Source organism: Falco punctatus, assembly GCF_963210335.1.
Source record: "Falco punctatus genome assembly, chromosome: 3".
Lineage (NCBI taxonomy): Eukaryota > Metazoa > Chordata > Aves > Falconiformes > Falconidae > Falco > Falco punctatus.
The window spans coordinates 57,158,466-57,182,129 of NC_137582.1; the positions used below are offsets into that span (position 1 = coordinate 57,158,466).

The 23,664-nt window shown below is 36.6% G+C and overlaps 1 protein-coding gene across 1 annotated transcript in view; it reads left to right on the plus strand.

Moving 5' to 3' along the window:
* ROCK1 (Rho associated coiled-coil containing protein kinase 1) overlaps positions 1–23,664 on the plus strand; it is a 92,092-nt gene that overhangs the window by 9,701 nt on the left and 58,727 nt on the right. The window contains exon 2 of the mRNA XM_080380424.1: positions 21,817–21,898. Coding sequence (XP_080236550.1) covers positions 21,817–21,898 — 82 coding nt within the window. The remainder of the gene's footprint in view (positions 1–21,816; positions 21,899–23,664) is intronic.

Sequence of the window (23,664 nt, forward strand, 5' to 3'; positions counted from 1 at the left end):
GTTGTAGAGTGTGTTTTGGTTTTGTTTTTTCCATACACTGAATTTCAAATTGGGGATGCCATTAAAGAAGCTAGGCTCTTTCTGTAGAGAATAATTAGTATGCTTCCTGGAAGACCTTTTGTTTTCTGTCTTTTACTAAAATGCTTATGGCTATTTTCAGCCTTTCTCATGCTCCACAAACTGTTTTGTGTGTATGGTTTTTCGACATAGCATGACCTTAAAGTTTGGAGATGCTTTTGCCTTGTAAAATCTGATGGTTGCAGAAGTCTTCAGAACTAGTCACATTGTGGTTCTGAAAAAAGCTGAGAAGACTCTTGTTAGGAAGACCATATTGAGGAGAATTCTGGGTTATTAATCTAAAAAATAGTTGTAACACAAATAAGGTCTTGTATCAAGTAACTTGTACGCTCAGATTCAATGTTCATTGATTCCACTCGGCAGATTAGATTGGAGTAAGGAAAGGGCCAAAGTCTCTCTTGCTTTTAATTCTTGATGAGTGTAAGGTCAGAGGAGTCTTTGAAGTTTTCTTCTGTTGTTCCTTTTCTGTCCTAAAATGCCTTCAGGCTTTCATAACGAAGCTTTTGTCCTTCTTAATGTGATGTATGCATAACACTGTTTTCATCAGTAGTTTGGACTTGAAACGTAATCAAAGATGCCATTTAGAGGAAAAACTGGAGTGTTACGATGCTGGTGCTGCTGGAGCTGCTTTCGGTTTGTGACTGCAACCATAAATGACTCCTGTGTAATGTCATGCTTTCTGTACAATTGATTTTGGCTAGCATTAGGGAAGAGTTGGGATGGCTCTATTGTTCATATAAAGAGTTGTTTCTATCTTAGTTCTTGGTAAGTTCATGGAGAAAAAGGGTCTGAGAACCACGAATTCTAGGGGAAAGAAAAAAGGAATTTTTTTAATTTACCCTTTTCATTGCAGTTTGGCAATCTCATAGACATGGTCAGGAAAAAATGAAAAGATTGATTAAAATCATGTATTTGCAGGTTGGGAAGTTTCTTTCCAAATTTCTGATGATGTTGGAGTAAAAACTTCATTTTTCCACTTAAGATTCAACCAGAATATAGGCAACTGAAGATTTTCCTTCAAATCAGACTGTCTGGTGAGAGATTGACTAGCTGTACCAACGCAGGACATCTTTTGTTTTCCAGCAAACTTGGAATCAACATAACCTTTTTCATAACAATGGAAAAAGACACAATTTTTTTAAGTAACTTGTACTTTTGAGCTAAAGCTCATACTTAGGATTAGGCAATCTCCTGTGGATCTTGCTTGCCTTGGAATTGCATCATGATAAACAAATAGCTTTCAGATACAATGAAATGCATCTTATCCATTGTAGAGCTATGGAAATGAGCTGTTTTATTAGTTAAGCCTCCTTTCTTCATCTAGAGGAAAGTGGAATTGGTGTTAACCAGAAGAGCTCATGCTGAAGTTGGGCAAGATACCTGTGTCCTCAGCTCTGTGAAACACAATAATCACTTAACAGACATTCCCGTTCTGTATTAAGTTATCAAGATCTCATGATGTTCACTGCTCAGATCAGTTAACTTCTGTTTCACTTCTGCAATAGAAGTGAAACAAGTAATCAAGTTCTGATAGGAAGAGGAAGAGCAAATAACTGGGCAGATGACAGAAGGAACAATTTTGTCAGTAATGCCTATCCTGTTTATTCGTATGCTGTCAAGTTAATTTTAAACTTGTGCAGTGTATATTTGCGTATCATCATTCTTAAGTTTCAAAAAAGTAACTGTCCATTTGACTTTGAAACTGTGGAAAGTCGATCATCCATTTAAATACTTAATCTTGAGTACCAATTAAATCTTTCCTGAAAAGGCCGAGAAGTAGAAATCAAAGTTGGTGTGCCGTATTATTCTCTTTTCCTCCTCCTACTTAGTAAATGAGATATCAACAAGTCAGATGCATCAGTGCAGTATCAGACTGTGATATTGTCCTGCTGTACTGCTGAATATTCTTAACTGCAGAACATGACAGATGTTGCTTACAGGATGGTGGCAGCATACAAGAAAAATGCTCTTTGTGTAGAAGGAAGTTCTGTCAGTCTGTAAGATATAAATACAGATTTTGCAAAATAGGCAGAAAATTACAATTAAAGATGATTTGGGGGTTGAAATTTTGGGTTGGCCTATGGTGACTTAAGTCAGGGCTTCCTGATTTCTTCAGGTTTTTTGTGAGGCTGTTCTGAATTTCTAGTTCCTACATGTAAAATAAATACTTTTCCCCCCTCCCTGATTTGGGAGCTTGATGGTAGGGGGGCAAGCTACTGTTTGTACCCCCCCTTTTTTTTTAAAAAAAAAAAAAAAAGAGGTAGAGAAGTTTCACTGGTAGTACCATGGTGTACTTGAAAAACAGACATCGGGCTTCAAGCACACATGGCAAATATCCATGACCAAAACCCAACTGCACAAGAAGAGTTTTTCAAATAAGTTGAGTGTGGGAGTGTGTTTAAATTAGCACAGTTTAACATTGCATCTTCATTGATATGTTATAATGTAAGCTATTGCTTTCAGATTCTTAAGTATTTTAAGTTAGATTTTTCATTAGATGCAGATGTTCCCACAGATAAGGGAAATTAATTTGACTAAACATAGACTTATGACTGCAAGATACTGTTTTTAAATAATTAGTTTCTCTGTGTATTAGTATTTATTAGTACATGAGCCTAAAAGTTACTTTGCTTTGATATAATAAATAGATTTTATAATGCCTTAACTTCTTTAGTAGCATGGAAATTTTATGTTCATAACATTCATCAGTCTCTAACTTTGCATAGACTGTGTGGTAGGAATTTACTGTATTTATAGGGGGAAAATGGAGGCAAATTAAGAAGAGCTTATTGAAATTTGATGCTTTCTGCGGAAAAAGTTTGATGCTGCCTGATTGAGCTCAGTTGTGTGTGTATGTGAAGCTGTTAAAAAGATTATGCATTTTAAATTGCAGTTAAACTTAGAAGCTACAGTGGATAATGCTCAGTAGTATTACAGGAGGCTGTTCTGTTTGTCATAATTTCTGGTAGTTTAATCACTGGAGGAAAGGTCACTAAAATGATCCATTGACCTTAATAGTCTGAGGGTTATAATGAAGTTAATTAGTTCCCCGAAATAACAGGAAGGAGAGTTAGCCTTACATATTGAGTAGGTAGTGTTTTCCTACCTTAATTAATTCACTCTCAATTATTGCTTGCCTTTTACTTTACTTCTGAAGGTGTGCTTCACAAGTTTCCAGGAAAGCCTTTCTGTGGTAAGCTTCATTAATCACTTAAGATCATAATTAAGTAAGTAAGTTGGCTAGATAGAAAAGATTTTTTTCAGTACATTCATGGTACTTTATGTATATATGTATATATAAACACATACACATATATATGATGAAAAATATGAATTCCTGACCTGCATTTTTCTTTAAAATAAAAAAACCATGCAAATTCAGTTGAAGTGCTCTAAGCTTCAGAAAAACTGATGAGCATTTTTTTCAATACTGTGAACTTACCATTTTCTACTCTGGATTTTCTTAGAAAGAGATACAATGGGAATATTTCTATATCCTGTGTGGTAACACCAAAGTGGCAGAAGGAATTATCTGTGTAAAGTTTGCTAATATGTCATTGAATTATGGTGAGACATCACATAAACTATTTAAAAAATATATCAAAAGTTCTCTTGGTGGTCAATGGTTTTTACTGGCAACCTGTCACAAGTGGGGTCTTCCAGCGATGGATACCGGGCCTCATGCTGTTCAACATCTTCATAAATGATCTGGATGAGTGGATTGGAAGCACCCTCACTCAAGTTTGCCAGTGACACTAAACTGGGTGGTGAGGTGGACACTTTAGAAGGGAGAGCCATCTTACAGAGAGACCTGGACAGGCTGGAAGAGTGGGCAAGTAAGAATAGTATGAAGTTTAACGAAGACAAGCGCAGAGTCTTGCACTTGGGACAGTATAGCCAAAGAGGCTGTACAGGCTTGGGTCTGTGTGGTTGGGCAGCAGCCTTGGTGACCTGGGGGTCCTGGTGGACAGCAAACTGAATGTTGAGTCAGCAGAGCACTGCTGCAGCAACAAGGGCAAATCAGATCCTGGGCTGCATCTGCAGGCGTGTTACTAGCAGAGATGGAGATGTGATCATTCTGCTCAGTGCTGGTCAGGCTGCAGCTGGAATGCTGTGTCCAGTTCTGGTTCCCACAATTCAAGCAAGACTCAGATAGACTGGAAAGTATCTAAAGGAGGGTTGCAAAGATGGTCAAAGGGCTACAGTACCTGCCTTGTAAGGGAAGACTGAAGGAGTCTCCCTGGAGAAGAGAAGGCTCAGAGGGACCTCATCAGTATTCCAGTACTTAAAGGGCAGCTACAAAAAGGATGGAGGTTGTATTTTCACAGGGACCCACATGGAGAAGACGAGGGGCAATGAGTACAAGCTGCACTGGGAGAGGTTTCTTTTCTATGTAAGAAAGAAACTTTTTACAGTGAGAACAATAAATTGCTTTAACAACCTGTGCAGGCATGTGGTAAATTCCATGTCATTGGAGGTTTTTCAAGATATGACCTAACAGGGTGCTAGATAATCTCATCTAGGCTCCCTTTCCCATGAAAGGTTGGATTAGATAAACTTTGGATGGCCCTTTCAATCTGGGATGTTCTATGGTTCTGCAATTCTCAAGCTTTTTGAGAAGATACCTGTACAGCGTTTCACTGGTTGATTTTTCCCTATGACTTTTTCTAGCTTTGGTTTCAAAGCATCAGTCAAGTTCTTGAATCAGTGCAACAATAGGTTTACAGCAGTACTAGTTAAGTGCACAGTAATTACATATACTATACATACAAATTGCTTTCTCAGCCATAGCTATCAAGGTCCCATTTTATGAGATGACGCTACAGGATATGGTATCTGTGCTGAGCAGCACAGTGTTAATGTCCTTTGTGTTGTAACCTCAAATCTGGTCAGAATAAGAACCACCACCACCACCCCAGACTTAAGGAGGAAAAAAAATCTTTAAGTCTAGTGGTGTGAAGAGATGGAAGAAACTCAACTACAGAATGCATACACAATGAATGTAGTTTCTAAATGGACAAAAAGATAAACTGCTATTAGTTTTTCATTCTAAATGGCAACTATTAATTGCAACTGTATCTGGATTTAAAAAAGAAAATAGGAAATGCTGCTCTTACGGAGTTAATTTTTTCTCTTTGTGATACTCAATACGTTTCAAGTGAAGATGAGCTCTGAGAAAGAGAAAAAAAAAGTTCCCAAGATTAAACCAGCAAATTCAAATTGCCTATTTAACTTAGGAAAAGTTCTCTACTAAGATAAGACAAATTTGCAAAATTATTAGGAGCTAGAAGGAGTTCTTACACACTCAGCAAGTTTTGTCTCATGATGGCTTCAGGTGAGACGTTGCTCAATTAGTATATAACTTTCCATATTAAGAATTAGCGTTGAATAACATTTTCAGTAAATGGGATGTAGTTCTTTTTCATGAGCATGGCAGTGAAACAGATAATTGGGATTATGAAAGATTGTTACCATGTACAGTCAGCCCTAGCCAAGCAGTCTTGTTCAACTTATCAATGACCTGGGTGAGGGGGCAGAGCCCTCAGCAAGGCTGGCGGTGACACAGCCCTGGCAGGAGCGGCTGGTACCCCAGCGGCTGCGCTGCCCTTCAGCGAGGCCTGGGCAGGCTGGAGAGCTGGGCGGGGGGGACCGAATGCAGTTCAGCAAAGGGGGTGCCATGGGGGCCTGGGGGGCATCGGGAGGAACGTGGCCAGCAGGTGGAGGGAGGTGATCCTGCCCCTCTGCTCTGCCCTGCTGAGGCCGCACCTGGAGCGCTGTGTCCAGTGCTGGGCTCCCCAGTTCAGGAGAGACAGGGAACCGCTGGGGAGCGCCCAGTGGAGGGCTGTGAAGGGGATGATGAGGGGACTGGAGCATCTCCTGTGTGAGGACAGGCTGGGAGAGCTGGGCCTGTTCAGCCCGGAGAAGGGAAGACGGAGAGGGGATCTTATCAATGCGCACAAATATCCCATGTGTGAGTGTCAAGGGGACAGGGCCAGGCTCTTTTCAGTGGTGCCCAGTGACAGGACAAGGGGCAACGGGCACAAACTGCAGCACAGGCAGCTCCATCTGAATATGAAGAAGAACTTCTTTGCCCGAAAGGTGACAGAGCACTGGCACAGGCCACTCAGAGAGGTTGTGGAGTTGTCTTCTCTGGGGATATTAAAAATCCTCCTGAACATGGTTGTGTGTAACCTGCACTAGGAGAACCTACTTTAGCAGGGGGTTGGACTAGATGATCTCCAGGGATCTCTTCCAACCCTGACTATTCCATGATTCTGCAAACAGTTAAGTTTTACTGCATGAAGTTATGCAGTTTATTTGAGCATAAGATCATTACTTCAAGTATGCATATCAATATGCTTTAAAAAGATAACTGAAGTAGTAGGTTGAATCTAGTGTCTTTCAGATGAGGCCCTGAGAATAAAAATAAATAAATAAATTAAAAAATGCCTAGACTATGCTTTAATTTCAAATGTATTTTTTTTCTTAACAGATTATTATTCTGTAATAAAACTCAGAAGTACCAGAGATCTGTTTTAGAATTTCACTTATTATCAGACAGGTGTTAGGGTGATCTATAACAACAATCCCCAGGTCAGTGTCTATCGAGAGTGAGGCCAGAGTCTTGCTGCAACAACATCTTGTCTCTGTTTTGTAAATCGGTTTCTAATACAGCTACTGCCCTTGTTCAACATGCAATAGCTGTACTACTTACATGCCTTTTGAAATTTACCTTCCTTTTATGTTTTGGGTTCTTTGGGCTGAGGGGCAGCTACTGTGATTGATAGCAGGAGAGGTATTAGATGAAATAAAAATGCATCAGAAAAACTCAGTGGAAGGAGCAAAGCAAATTCCAGCTAGTGCTTTTGGCCTTTTCTTGGTTGCAGTTACGTAAGGCTGTTGGCATTCTCCATTCACTTTTCAAGAAAGTAGCTGCTCCAACATCTGCTGTGCCAAATGGGCACATTCAAGCACTGTTGCTGTTATGTGGTGAGGAAAAGAGGTTAAATCAAGGTATCTTTTAGTCATCCTTCTACCGTCAGCTTTCTGTTTGTATTTCAGCTACTTCAGAATAGTGTGTTGGTTGCTGACTCTTGACAGAACTGAAGATGTAAGCCACATTTCTCTTTTAAAACACTTAGAGGTATGCCTTTCTCTTTTTACAGAAAGCAGCAAATTTATTCCAAGAATGGGATAAGAAATGTAAGCACTAATATCTTACTATTGGCCTTGCCATTCTTAAGATCTTACTGCTGGCTCTGGTGTATTTATTGATGGTTTTGGCATTTTGGTAATTAAAAATCAAAATATGTTTTAGACATGCTTACGATACTGAACAGTGTTGGAACGAGCATGAGTAAGGTTGTAGGATCTTCTGAAAATTTTCAGTTGTTAAAGATTTATCTTCTATGTAGAAACTATATGTGAGAATTTAGAACTACTCTGTTTAGCTCTTTTTCTGAATTTTCTTGCTCTGGTCTTTTGGACAGCCATGAACTTTTGTACTGGTTTTCAGAAGGGGTAACTTGTCAATTCATAGATGGGTTTGGTTTGACTTGATGTTAATAATCTTCTGCTGTGTTCTTATTTCCTTAGAGCAATATCTTTTTTTATTTACTCCAATTCATACAATGTGGTATCTTGACTGAAGCAAATAAGGGTTTTTTTGAGTGTTTTACATGATAATATTAGATGAAATGCTGAGTTGCTTGTCTTCTGTAAAGACTGTCTTAAGTGTACGGTTTTGCATCATGAGGTACTTGTAATTTTTCAAGTGCAAGAGAGTGTAGAGTGTGTGTGTTGCAGTTTTTGGTCTTCCTTATTTCTTCTGCCACACAAGCAATTTTTAAAACATGAATCAAAATGAAAGTGATAGGTCAGGGTTTTTTTGATTATTTTTAAAGTTTGGTTGTTCGGCATGTGTAAATGTATCTATACAGAATGTATACACACGTACACAGTTCCTGCTGTTAGAATTTTCCTAATGCCACGTGGTTGTTGTTTTCCTTTTCTAAATCAAATTGCTTATCTGTAATTCAGTCTAGTTAACTTTAATAACAGCATTTACTTCAATGCCAGTGTGTTTTGTTTGAATACTACAAAAGATGTAACTGTTTTCTTAATTTCCTCTTAAGTCTCTGGGACTAGGTAAGTATGTTCAGTTATAAAATGACCATGGTTGGTAACAGGCATCTGTTTCCAAAATGACTGTTTACATGCATGTATTTATGTAGTTCTTCAAAAATTGGCTCTGTGGTCCAGCAGGGACTTCTGGAAAGTGAAGTGCAGCATGTCTGAGAAAAATATAACTCTGAATTCTTGAGGTGATACTACTGCTCTTTAATTATGTTCTGCAATAACACTTGTTGGTATTTTGTAGTATTTAGAAATGGGGAACCTGCTTTACTAGGGGTTTTATAAACAGAGTTTATATGAATGGGAAGTAGCAGATGCTACCTGACCTGACTGGACATGGGTATCACTTGTCCCTTAGTACATGTAGATTTCCAAGAAAGTAGTGCTTTTTTTTTTTCTTTTTTTTTTTTTTTTTTTTTTTAAATGGAATGCTGGAAAAATGTTTTCATAAAACGAATGCTGGGGAAAAATTGTATAGAAGTTGGATGAAAGTCAAACATAGCCTTTCATTAGCTTTTGTTTAATTTTTTGGAAAACTTATTTTCATCAGAAATGACAGCTACTCAATAGTCTGTGGGATGGAGGAACAGAAAATGTAATGTTAGTGTACTCTGTTTTGTGGCAGGTTTTTATGACGTGACAAAAATACTGCTTGCCCTTGTCTCCTGTAGAGATTAAGTTAATTGGTCCAAGCTCAGCCTTGCTCCCTTGTAAGGACAGGCAGGAGAGGTTTTGACAAGATTCCATGGTAGTGGCAATGTTCCAGACAGCCCTGGCTCTCTTTCCTCTTGGGCTAAGATTTGTTTTCTCCCCTCTTCTACATCCAAAATAATATCATGCCTTTGGAGGACATTCATCAGTCTACTGCATCCTGTTTCGGGGGAGGGCTGCTTTTCCCAAGTTCTGAAGTGTTATGTAGAAGAATAATACTAGGGAAGAGTTGATGTATTCTTCCATACCATTGTAGCTGGAAAAGTTGCTGAAAAGTTGGTTTTCAGCTATTTCTTAGCATTTTAGTATTTTTCATTCCTGTGATAGCAGTATATAAACTTGATGAAAATACCCAGTGTTCTAAACGTTGAATACCACTGTTTTACAAAGTTCTGCTGTTGGTGTCTCATGCTTGAGCAACTGTATTGGAAAGGTTGGGGCATAGTTTGTTTCTTGGTATGTGAAGTCAGTGGCTTTAGTTTTCCTCAATCTTGATTCTCAAGGCTTGAAAGGAACATAGGAAAACTCAACTGAATGTCCCTAAACAAATTTGCAAACCTAATAAATCACATGGTATCTGGGTCCTTTCAAAATCAAATGTGTTTGATCCTACTAATGAATTTATAGTACTTCCTCTCTTCCTCTAGTCCTGAAATACTGTACTTGAAAATCCCAGATAATCTGACTTGTATTGTTGCAATGTTACATCTGATAAAATCCTGTCTGATTGTCATGTAGGAAACTTGCAATTGGAAAAAGCAACCCTGAATTTCCATGGATAGCTTTGGTTCTGTTCTGTCATTTCAGTACTTGAACATGGAACCATGTTTTCATGTAGGTTTTTGATTTTGTGGTTATACCTCCCTTTTTTTACATGCAGTCCAAAACATTTCAGATTTTAGTCATGACTGTACTGTGGTGTCAGAAAGTTACTATTAGTGGCTTGAAAATACACTTAAACATCCAATATTAATTAAAAATTGTTTTACTGAGGGCATTATTTGTACATGTTATCATTTTTTCTTCAGGTAGATTTGAAAAAGAGCATGTTTTTTTATCCACCTTTTTTATTTTGATTGCTTGAAGGTAGTGAATAAAAGCATGTTGTTATCGGTCAGTTTATAGATTTAATGCACTGGATTCTGGAATCTGGAAGCAATTTGTTAGCAGAAGTGCTTTGTTCTGTATTAGCAGTGCAAATCCCTGAAAAATGTGAAAAACTTGCTGTTTTGTTCCTGTTAGTAACAAAATCCTTTCAATCCTGAAGAATCTTAGTACTTGGCGGTAGAAGTAACTTGTCTATATTTAAGATAATTCTCATGGAATTTTTATTACTTTTTTTTTAAAGCATTACTTTAAAGTCATTCTTGTGACTATATTCATCATGGAAAAAAGAATAAATACATAAAAGCATTGGTTTATGTATACATAAATCATCTGTTTTATTGAAAGTGAAGGGGTTTTTTTGATCAATACATGAAAAAGAAGTCCATGGGCTTTGCTAGGGTTTGTGTTATGAAACTGCATAATGATGCACAAATTCTTAAGTAGTGTTCCATTCTTGTTTAGTTGCATATTTCAAATTTCTGTTTGACATGTGATTGCTTGTGATGGAATGTTTATTACAGAAATGTCCCTAGATCTCTGACAGGAGATTGCGCAATCGGAGAAGCTTCTCACAGTTGATAACTCTGCTTGAGTTGAGTTGTGCTCAACTTCCCCCTTTTTTTTTCTCTTTTTTTTTTCTTTTTTTTTTTTTTTTCTGCAGGCTGTGGGTTGCATGTGACAGTAAAGAAAGACATATAGCTTTACAGATTACTATTTCCGTTTCTATAGAGTGTTTTTAGTATAATTCTTTCATAATCTTTTTTGGAGTTCTGTCATGGCTATTCATCTCTAACTGAAAAAGTGTTTTGACTTGTTCTAGAGTTCTGGGAAGAATTTCCCTTTTGGTGGGGGATAGGGGAGATTTTGTGCAGTGTTTCCAGGCTGCTGGAAAAATTAAGATGTTCTCACTCTTTCTTGGAAAGCTATTAAATTAATTGTCTGCCCTCTGTTTAAAAAATTAAGTACTTTTTTTGCCTTTCAGTTTGTCTAGCCTCTGTCTCCAGTCACTGTGTTCTTTTTTGTGGACTAGATGGTATTACTAGTAGTAGAGGGGTTTTTTTTCCTTTGATACGGCTTTTTGGAGAGTCTTTTCTAAAGCATAGTTATTGAACTAATATAATCTGAAGAGACTGAGTTGTCAAGGCTAAAGATAAAACAATCAAAAGGCAAGTTCTATACTTTACTGTTTATAGTTAACACAGAATTTTGTTTGCAGCGAACTTAATCCAGGTCAGGTGACAAGAGGTACTATATGGCTGATGAGGTATTGTTGCTTTACAGAAGAATTAGTTACCTTTCCACAAACTTACTGTATTGCAGGCTTAGCTGGTAATGTGTTTTGGTTTGTGGTTTTTTTTTTTTTCTTTCTTTTCATAGCAGAGATAACACTTTTCAGACAAAGGTATAGCGGGGCAGCTAGAGGCAGCAGTTTAAGCTATTGATGGGAGAATTTACTTTACTTTTACCTTAATGTGTTAAACTAAGAAATCTAAAGTTGTTTTGCATATTAAACAGCTTTTACAAGGGCTAGTGCACTTTTTTTTATGTTCTTTGTAAGAACATATTAAGTTTCTTCTTAAGAATGTGTTGGTATCTTGCTGATTCCCATTTTGTCCAACTGACTGAAGCTTACTTCCTGAAGTCTGGCTTCATGGATACCTGCCTGGAAAAAATCTGAGCAGCAGACAGCAATTTCACAAGCAACAGATGTGGAGGGGGTTCTGTTTCCTTTGCTAAATACCGCTGTTTCTTAATGGGGTTGTGCAGTTGCTTTCCTTTCATTGAAGTCTTTACCTGAATCCTTGCAGGCTGCTGCCCAGAGAAGCCTAAGACTTTCGAGCTGGGACTGGAACAGTTTCTCTTTATTCTTTCATATCTCTGATGTGACTGTCTTCTATACCATTTCATTGAAGGGAAATTATGTACCAGTATTTGGACCTGTAGTGTTAATTTTTATCCATCTTTCTTTTGCTTTCTAGTGAGTGTTACTTAGATGTTGACTCCCATTGGTCTGAATTGGTAGTTATAAGTGTGTTTTTTTAAAGTGAAGCATTAGAACTTCTAAACCAGAAGTGGTAGATCTGTATGTGCTGCCTGTGGAAGAATCTGTCCTCCTGGGATAACCAAGAAGGCTGTGGGGACCTCAAAGGAACTTTTGCTGATGTAATTTACAAGTGAGATGTGGCTTTTAAAAATTTTATGTTTTTATTTATTTACTTAAGTAGTTACTTTACATTTTGGGTGGAGGAACAGGGCTTGCCTTGTGTTTTTGGTGAATATGATAACTTTAAGCATTTGGAAGGATGTGAGGCCGCTTTTTTCCCCCGTGAGGTATTTGTGCGGATAGTGTTACCCTGATGTGTGTCAGGTTGGCTGCTCATCTCGGGTTGCAGTTGTTACAGTAGCTGGGAACGCTAGACCTTTGAGGCACTTCCTAATGCCAAGTGCTGGTCACTGTGGAATGCTGCTTCCATGGTGATAAAAATCAGTCAGTTCTTTAACCACCAGTACTCTCTCTTCTTTTAATGCTGTTTAAATATATATATGCTTTAAATGCGCTTGTGTTCAGCACATTTAAAACAGTTTTATTGAAAAGGGCAGTTTTAAGAAGCTGGACTTACGTTTTATTTAATCCTAGCATGAGACGAATATGGCTTGATAAATCATTTAAACCTAAAGTACGCCATCTATTTTCTTATTTTCTACACGTTAAAATACCAAAAATCTATGTAGCCCTCCAGATAGTTATACAACTGTTTTTGTCTTTTTATGTAAGGTATTCTATTGATAGCAAAATGTGCCACATTTGGTATAGAAGCTTTGTAGTTTGTAAGACTTGCCCATAGAGCATATAAAACCACACAAGCGAACCTTTAAGGAAAATAAGGTGCAAATATCCAGAGACCTCACTTGCTGCGAAATAAAATAATACAATTTTGCTTAAGAGGTGTCAGCTTTTGCTGCTGTTACACATCTGCCTGAACTATCTTCAATGTCTGTTGTACCTGTTTCTAAATAAATTTTACTGAATTATAGTTTTGATGACATTTTGGTCCATATTCATCTTCCTTGAAGATACTGCTCTCTCATCTGATAGTTGTTCTTAAAGATGTAATATTAAATGGAATTAATTCTTGTGCTAAATTCAAATTATAAAACACTGATGTAATAAATTGGAATTTGGATGTAAAGACTATTAACCACAGTGAAATACCCTAGTGTAGTGAAATTAGTGTTGTATTATAGTGTTAGAAATTTGAGTTTTGAGAGGAAGAAAAACCCCGCTGAAATGTGTTGTCTGGAAGGCATCATCAGACAATGTGAACTTTCTGTAATTTTAGGCATAAAATAGTGCCTTGAACAGATGTCATTCAGAACAGATCTATGGATGTAAGGTTCCTGCATCTAGTCAGTGGACAGAGAGGGGCTCTGGTGTGAAGGAGCTATGACTTCCCCTCAGTTTTATTGGAAGCCTGAGGCTGTAGGTTCTCCGAATTATATGTGTACTAGAAACTGACAGTACTCTTGCATGCTTCCTGTATATGAGCTAATTTCACAGATTTGCACTGCGTTTTATTTTATTTTATGAGATGTTTCAGGTGGTAAGATTCATTGCTGCAGTGGAAAAACAGTAACACCCAGAAAAACTAAATGCCTGTGAAAGAGCGTTACTGCTTTTATATATACCCATCTGTAGATTTGCATCTGAGGCTTCTGTCAGTGCTAATATGGATGTTAACAATATTGAGAGTTCTGTTGTCTCTGGTGTTAGTGACAGTTGTATTTTGGTACATATGTGTGTATGTATCAATATATATTGAGATATCAGTATTAATTTATAATTTACTGAGTCATGTAGTAGGTGTACACTCTAGGAATTTGTCAGTAAAAATGTTGAACAGTTGGTGTTTGGACAGAATGCAAGAACACGTACTTCTATATGTAACTACACAGAATGTGATATGGGTGAAGTCTGCAGCTACACATGGAATAACTCCTTAAAAAGGCTGTAATGAAAGCCATAATCCATACTGATTTCAATAATCCTGACTTGAGGTTTCAAGATCTCCTTATTGAGATTTTAAATATTTACTGAGTTAAACTTTTAGCTCTTTACTGAGTTTAAAAAAAAAAAAAGTATTTCTTAAAAGCTATGTATTTAAACTAAATTTGCAAAAGCTTTTTATGAGTATTGCAAGATATTAAAAAGTAATGAGTTCTATAGAATTGTATCAGGCTGGTGAGAAGAATGGATGATGAATCAAGTGCCTTGTACTCAGGCTCTTATGTCAGTTTGTGTGCTTTGCCTAGTGTAACAATGTAATGAAAGTTCTGAAGTGTCGTAACTCTCTACAGTGATTTGTCTGCTTTGAAGATGAACTACTACCTTGCAGTTTTCTGTTCTCTGGACAACAAAATAAATGAACATGATTAACTTAAAACTAGGTAGAGAGATCTTCTGTGTACTTGATTAGGTAAATGTAGGTAGCACTGTTGTCATTGGCCTGCAAGTTGGCTTTCGGTGTTCTTGCCTGAACCTAGTGAGTTGTATAGATCTATTTAGAACTTGTTTCTCAGGTAAACTTAAACTTGCTAATTTCATTTTTTTAAAAAAAGAAGTATTAATGTTGGGCACCAGAGGGAAATCCTGTGTGTGTGTTTTTCCTCGCTAATGAAATAGCAGGAGGGTACTCCCCAAAACAGTAAGTATCGAAGGAGGAGCCAAAGATTTTCTCTTGGTTCAGTCAGTAATATCAGAAGTCTGTCCTTGTCACAAAGGAGTAATGGCTGCTGTGGTCTTACTTGGAGGGCAAAAAACATGAATCATGCAAAGCTAAGCCTTGTAACGAGGCCATCTTGATTATCACTTGCTCCACTAGTAAGGGGTTAAAGGATATTTTGGTAGGATAATCCACTGCAGGAACTACCTTTACATAAACCAAAAGCATAGCTTGGTGTTGTACATGAAATGGGATTGTTTAGATTGGAAGGGACCTCTGCTCAAACAGGGTCAGCTAGAGCAGGTTGCTCAGGACCATGTCCAGTCAGGTTTTGAATATCTTCACAGATGGAGACAACTTCTCTGGGCAACCTGTATTTGACCACCTTCAGAGTAAAAAAAAAAAAGTGTTTTCTTGTGTTCAGATGGAATTTCATACTTTTGATTTGTGTCCATTGCCTCTTGTCTAGACGCTATTGATAAGAGTCTGGCTCCGTCTTCTTAATTCCCTCCCATTTTATACGTATGTGTAAGATTCCCCCCTCGAGCCTTCTCTTCCACAGGCAGAACAGTCCCAGCTCCCTCAACCTCATAGTATAAGAGATGCTCCAGTGCCTTAATCATCTCTATGGCCCTTTGCTGAACTTGTTCTAGTATTCCCATGTCTCTCTTGTACTGGAGAGCCCAGAACTGGACACAGCACTGCAGGTGTGCCCTCACCAGTGCTGAGTAGAGGGGATCATCTCCCTTGACCTGCTGGCAATACTCTGCCTAATACAGCTGAAGATGCTGTTGGCTGCCTTTGCTGTGAGAGCACCTTGCTGGCTCATGTAACTTTGTTGTCCACCAGGACTCAAGGTCCTTCTTGGCAGAGCTGCTTTCCAGCTCGTCAGCCCTGCACCCCTGCCCCTCCTGCAGCATGTACTCTGCTGGGGCTGTTGCTCCTCAGGTGCAGGACTTGACATTTTCTTTTTGTGGAAATTCATGAGATTCTGCTCTGCCAGTTTCTCCAGCCTCTGCAGGTTCCTCTGACAATTTAAAGATCTGGTAATTCAAAAAATTCATGCATATTTGAAAATAGGATATAAAACCTAGCTTCTCACTTGTAACACTTAAATAGGCTCTCTCAGTATTGATAGCTGACCGCAGAGATCACTTATGTATGACAGGGTGTTATCGCAAATTATGATGAACACATGCAAATCAAGATCAGTGGGTTTGTTGATTTAAAGTATGGAGGGTTTAGTACTATAGAAATAATTAGGAAAATAGCCACAATACAAGGAACTAAAATACGGATAGTTAGAGTTGTAGATCTTAAGACTTTGGTCTCTACAAAAAAGGGAAAGTAGCAAAGACTTTAAGCTTGGGTAACTGCCAGTCAGTCCAAGGAATGCAAACTTGTATGCTGGTAATACCCATTAAGTGGTTTTTTTTTTAGTTCTTTGAATGCTAGATAAATAGTAAAATAAACAAATGTCTCAATAACAAAGTTTTAACTGAATTTAATGGATTTTTATTTATCATATGCTTCCAGTAGATGATACTATGTCATATTGAAATGTGTGCAAAGTAAAAAATTCAAAATTTAAAGATGCTATAACTGTACCCTGATGATGTAGATCATATACTATGTTTTTTACTTATTTTCACTTACAAATCCTGAGATAATATGCTTTGCTGAATTGAAGTTGCTTGATGGAGTGTATTTTGAAATACCCTAACGGTAAATTTCACTATAAAATTGCATTAATATTAATCCATACATCTAAATAAAACCAGAATTACATAATCGTAGTGAGTTTTTGAGGTTAAGAAAAGTAGTTACAGAGTGAGGCAGTCCAGTATAGTTATGGTGGGACTGGCATTTTGATGCATTAAAACTTTGGAAATAGGTATAGACCAAAATGTGGGGGGAAATTCCATTAATACGGGAGTGCTTAAGTCAGACTGAAGAAAAGCAGTGCATTTCAGAGGAATCTAAGGAAAAGTAGTTAGTAACAGCCTGAGAAATTCAATGTTAATAGATCATGTAGTTAATATATATATTAATGATAACTTTTAAGTTATTGCATTCTACATTTTTAGAAAAAATGAAGGGGAAGTAAAAGTAAAGGCTGTTGCAGAAATCTTTCTGCATGTTTCTTCTTAAAGCTTAGGGGAGTTTCCATAATGGGATCCTTCTTTACAGCATTCATGCTGAAGCATCTCTCTCAAACTAAACCAGTACTAGAAAAGTTTCCTGGACAAAATAACACAATAGGATTGCTGAGACACTGAGGCTGCTTGATACTTATCCATCTTTTTTGTACCTGATTGTGTCTCATTAAGGCATGTAAGTGTATGAATAACCGTAGTGTTTATTTACATTAGCGCTTAAAACTGTTTTGAAAACAGTAGTAAGAAAGATGGCAAATATATAGGGGTTTTATTATTTTTTTGTATTGAAGAAAAAAAAATCTTCTCATTAATGCAAAAGCCCCCAGACCAGTAGCAGAACAAGTGAGCCTGTAGGTGTTGTGATGGGGAAGAGCTAATGCATGTATTGTGGAAGAAAGTCACGCTTTGCATGGAGTTCATTGAAGTAATTGCTGAGTATGAGGATAACAAAAGGCTTTTGAGGAGGCTCTTCATTTAAGCTTTTTATCAGAACTAAGCTGCTTTAGGCTAGTCTTGTTTTCTGGTGAATGAATGAAGTGGGAGATGGTGTTCAGTTTATTCAAAACAGATCAGTAATGGAGTTTAACAGGTCTGTGCTATATCGCTATCATAAGTGATCTGAAATGGTGCTTTGTGATTAATGGAGTAGTAAAAATTCAAGCTATAGCAAATCACAGAAGAGATTAATATTTGTTGGTGCCTGGGTGATCAAAAGTGGCAAGAGAAATTCAGCATTGATGAATGTTGAGTGCGTGCACAGGAGAAAAACCTCTCATTTTGATGTACTTTTGTTGTTGAATGTTGAACTAGCTTTGATTTATAGTACCTGGTTTCGTGAAATAATCAGTTTAGTAAACAGTGACTATAAAAATTAATCAGATATTTCAGTTAAAAACTTTAATTAAGAACAGAACAGGAAATACTGTACTGCATTGTATACTTAGAGTGTGCTCATAAATTAAATACTACTTGCAGTTTCCTCCCTGATTGAAAAAGTAGATAGTAGAAATCAAAAAGCACTGGAGGGTGGTGGTGGGAATTGGAATAGCAATTGAAATAGAATAGCTTTCATACAAGGATAATTGGAAGAGAGATGACCCAGAGAGAAATGATGAAAGTGTGTAAAACTGTCTTGTGGCAGGTGGGTAAAGAATAATTTTTCCTTTTGTGACTGAAGAATGGCAAGCTCAAAATCAATTATGTTTTTACACAGTCTGTAGGTGGTGGATTTCATATCTAAATGATGCTGTAAATGCAAGAGGCTAAGATAGAGAAAATGTTTAGAGAAAATCACTGATGAAAATTCTGGCTAGAGCTATTAAATATGACGGTGCCATTGCTGGCTCACAAATACACCAGAGCAGTGCTACCATATGCTGGACTTGTTCCTATGCTTTTTCCTAGACACCCTTATTGTCAGCTCCAGAGCAGTATATGTGTCCAGTCTGACCTTTGATTTTACTCCATATATCTGTTCTTTTGAAACTTGAAGTGTGGTGTAGTAATGAATGCAATGAAACCAACCGAATATGTGGAAATGTTGGTTTCATAGGGAAGAACTCTCTGCACATTGTAATGGCTTCCTGGTATGCCTCTTTTTAATTTCAGGTTAAAATGTGGTATTTTTAAAGATTATGAAACTATTTATGATTTCATTAAATGACTGTGATACAGAAAAGACTCTTATCAGACCAAGAAACTGTTTGAGTGAAGGACATCAGAAAGGAAGTGTTTTCCCCTGTTCTTTTTTAATCACCTCTGAAATACTGTTACCGTGTAAGTTGTACATTTGCTTTTACAAACCAATTTATTTTAGTAGTCTAATTTAACTGTTAACATAAAAGGGAATAGTCTGTGTAGATCTCAAAGCTAAACAGGAAAATTGCTCTGTAATGACAGAGTAAGGTAGAACTTAGCATTAGCTGAAAACACCTCTAAGCTACAATATGTTTCTAAGAAGTATGGGATGTGGTGTATTTAGTGAAGATACATACTAAAAATATATTGAACCCATCCAAGTGGGGAAAAAATCCATTGTAAAAATAACACTTTCTTATTTTAATAAAGTGTGTTAAACTATTGGCTGTATGGTTGGTTGCCTATTATTATGACATCTTAGTATCCTTCAAGAGGAGGTGGCTGTGGCTTCTATAGGTCTTGAAGGAAAGATGTTGCTTCCTTTCATTATTAGGAAGAAAGTCAGATGGCGTATTGAAAGACTGAGCAAGGTGGAAACAAGAAAGCTGAGATGAGTTACCTTTGCAGCCATCAACAATAATGATCTGTCTCCTTCCATTTGGCTTTTACCCTTTTTTCTCCTAACCGTTATTGCTAAAACTTGGTCGTGTATTCCCATCTCTGTGACCTGCAACACTTTCACTGGCATTGCCTTCTTGCTGTTGAGCTTGTGTGCTCTTCCTCCCCGTTTGTTCACCAGCGATACTACTATAAATAGCAATGCTTCTGTGTTTCCCTTTGTACAGGGAGAGCTTGTAGCATTCACAGATTCTTCTGGTTTAGCTAATATAAGTGAAATAAAAAGGCTATTCCATGTTTTATGTTCTACAGTAGGTATCCCAAATATTTTACTTACTTTATTCACAATTCTCTAAAATTACCTTAAGCTTAGCTGAAAAAATTTATGATTTGGAGAGTTAAGGATTTACAAGGCTCTTAATTACTGTAGGAACACCACCCCACCCCTACATTTTTTTTAATTAAAAGTTTTGAATGAGGCTAGTTTATTCTCTGGATACTGTAGCAAAGGGGAGCTGATTATTTTTCAATAAAAATTTATTTTTCAAAAAAAAGAACTTTTTAAATAAGCAGCTCTTGCCAGGCGGCTTCCTTATATGTTTGCATGATTTTGAAGTGGGATTTGAAATGAATGCAAGATCAATAGCTTGAATCTGTATTTCAAAGGGTTTTTTTGTTAAGTGTTTTACTTGAAAGAGTTCACATCTAAGGTGAATGGTTTCTCTGTTGAATTTACCTAAGAATTAAAATTCTGTAGTGGATTTCCTGGACATTTACTATGTATCTTTGGAAAAGGTATCTTTCGGTTGGTTACAGGGTACTTTTTAGTAAGTTGCACTTACCCTCCATAGCTTTATTTCTGCATCTGTCTTGAGTCCTAATTGTTGTTGGCCTCTTACTCTCTGACTTACATTGCTGACCCATTAAATGTTTTTTCATTGACATTTCCTTTTCTTTTTCATCATCAGTGTGAGTCCATAAAGATGATCCTTTAATACACTCAAGGTGAAAACCTGACTTTATTTAATTGCTGTGAAAATACCGTGTTGTTTTTCTTTATTCTTACCATTGGCATTGTAACATTTCTTAGTTTAAATTAAGCCACTGTATGGAGAGGTAACTTAAAACATGAATGTTTTTTTATGAAGTTAACAAATTTAAAAACATCCAACCTTTAAAGTAATTCTGATAATCCCTGTAGTTTTATTTCCTTACACGTTTTCCAATTCTAGCATGATTTTACTGCTTGTTCTAGTTGTATCTGAAGTAAATGATTTCTGTCTCAGATATTTCAAAAGTGAGGACTGCAAGTCTATAAATGATTTTTATTTTGATAGCATTTGATTTTTTTATATCTTAAAATCCCCTATAGACTGAGGGGGGAAAATAGGTTTGAATTAAAAATTGAGGCATTAAAGACTAGTTTTTTGATCTAGATCAAGTTTATTCTCCAATATGTTTTCCTGGAAAATAAGCTTTCAAAAAGCTTTTTTTTTTTTTACTCTAGCTTTTCTGCAGGCATACTTACTTGATGGATGTAATGGTCAAAGACTGATGGTTCAGCTTTCAGTCCTGTATTACATAATTTTATAAAAGCTGAAAACAGTCAGATGCTGTCTAATCGGATCAGAACTGATGAGATCAAAGATATGTCTGGTCTAATACCTCACTCTCCACAGGTCAATAACAGATACCATAGACATACAGGTACGGAATGGACAAGTAAATAGCATTACTTCCCTTGCAAGCTTTGTTAACATCCATCAATGTGTATTTTATGACCTTCCTTTCTATTTTTGCAGTTGTCACTTAAATATTACCTAGTGGAGAGACTCCCTAATGCTATTTGATTCTTTGTGATATAATTCCCTAGAATACTAGGTTATTTTTCATTAGATACCGTATCTGTGGTTTTCAACTGAAGTATCTGCTTTGGGGATACTTTGGGGATAGTTTTCTCTGAGAAGAATGAATCCACTGAAGAATCCTGTATACCTGTTGTAAAATTTAGATTTAAACTTTAAGTCAGGAATTCTATGGCACTTAGACAATGACAGGTTTAAGGTCTTGTTTTATTGTGGTTGTGTTTTTCTGTTGTTTTTTTGGTGGCTTTTATTTTGCTTTGTTTTTGTTCATAGGGATGTTTTCCATGGTAGTAATGCCAGATGGGGTTGTGGCTGTTCATTCCTAGAATGACCAATACCTTGCTCATGAAAATTCTGTCTGAATTCAGTGAATGAACTGTGGGGGTTAAGTTGCCGTCATTGTGCTATTTGCTAGTTGCCACTTAACGTTCAAGTGCCTACTGTGTGATACATTGTGACTTTTTAACATTATTGAATTTTATTAGAACGGCTATTTGTTCTTATTTGCAAAACCTTTTTTTTTCATGTGCATTTGGAGCTAATTAAGGTAATTAATAATTCATGTTTGTTTTGGGATGGACAGAAATGTGGAAGTGGAGGAGTAACAGCTGTTTCATGTAACTGCTAACTGAACCATTAAATAAATGTGAATGATTACATTTGTATGGAAAATTGATAAGGACAACTGTTTTTATCTTGTCTCTTCAATTAACAGCATGTGTAATAATTTTTCAAACACCTAATTTTGCTTGTTGGGGCGGTTTGTCTGTTTTTTTTTTTCAGGATGGATTAGATGCTTTGGTATATGACTTGGATTTTCCTGCCTTAAGAAAAAACAAAAACATTGATAACTTCTTAAACAGGTGTAAGTATTTAATGTTTCAGTTACTAAGTAACAAAAGACTATAAACACCAGGAAAAATAAAAAAAGAAATGTGGTTCTAGCCTTTTGAAAGGTGACTGGGGTTCTGGGATGCATTACGTGTCTGGGTGCAAGTTGCTTTAAGAGCCTGATTATTTATTTATTTCCCAGTGAGAACTGACAGCTGTCTATACAAATCTGATCCCAACAATTGAATGTCCAAGTTTTTTGTCCTTGTAAATGGCATTGTTTTCAGTGGCACAAAGCCTTTTAAGAGAAAGGCTTGTTATCTTTGTTCTTGGCAACCCTCTGGATTCTCATAACTTGCTTTGTAATTTCATGTACTTTTATATCATAAGCAATTAACAGTAAAATGGCATAACATTTATACAGTGTCAAGAAATCGTATTTAAAATTTGTTCATTGACAGACTGGAGCATGCGTTTTGTAGACTTTGTTTAGCATAAAAGGTCTTTTTTCATTATCCCATGAAATCATTATACTAATTTGCTTGTGCATGCAGCTGATGTGTCTGCAGAATTCTCTGTATTTACTCTATATTTTTCCACTACCAGATTCCTGCACATTTTACTCTGTAATAACATTTTAAATTAATAAAGTTGATATTTTTTTTTAAAGTTATGGTTCCATAATATTCATAATAATACAAAAAACCCCAAACCCAAAAAAGACATTTAAGAGTTAAGTCTTTTGTAAAGACTGCCAAACTGACAAATTCTGGAAATCATGGCAGAGACATTTGCTGATTTGAGACTACTTACTTCTACCTGTGGGCTGAATGGGCTAGCCTTGAAATTAAACTAATGTTACTAGATATTTACAGGCTTAAGCATCTCAATTAAATGTTGCAATAAATGGTTTTTGTGACAAATATAATTTAACTAAAATAACTTTTGTCTTTGCTTCATTGAAATGTACGGTTTTGTTTCTTTCTAAGGTGTTTTCAAATAGTTTACTTGATGCAGCTGTAAGCAATGATAGTTTTGTTTTATATTATTCCCCATTTGTGGTAATATGAGTCTACTGAATCTAGTTGATGGCTCACTTGCATGTAAGCCATTTGCTGAAAGGCCTGAGTTCAAATGTTCAGTTTAACTTTTCACAGTTCAAAAGATATTTGATATTGTACACTGCGTTACATGCACATTTTGTATACTCAGTTATTTACAGAGAAGGTGTGATGAAACTCTTGGAGGAAAGAGAAGTTGTGTCAGGCAAAGGAAATACTCATTGCAACAGATAATTTTAATGTAACTTTTATGAATAGTGAAATCATTAGTGAGTCTCAAGAGAGCTTCACTTTTGCCATTGGGACTGAGTAAAGGAAAAGAAAACTTGAGTTTACAGTCTGATAACAAAATGTCTTGTAGGTATAAATTACATACTGTGTAAGATATGACAAGTAATACAAGGGCAAAAAACAGACCACATTATTTCACTTGAAACTGCCTTTAGAATACTAATCTTGCTGTGTTTGCTGAAATACGAAAGCAAGCTGTGGTTGTGTGACTAGTGGCCTTAGAAGGAGCTGTGAAGTATAGTTTGTCTCAGAATTCTATTTAAAAAAAAAAAAAAAAAAAGACATATAGGAACATTTTCATCTTTATTTTAGTTCTAATAGAAAACTGTTGAAAATATCTTTTTGTAGTATTAACTGTCCAGACAGCTTGCACCACTGTTCTAGAACTTTAAAATAAACTTCCAGATTACAAATAAAATGGGAGTTTCCTTCCTTTATGTTATAGACT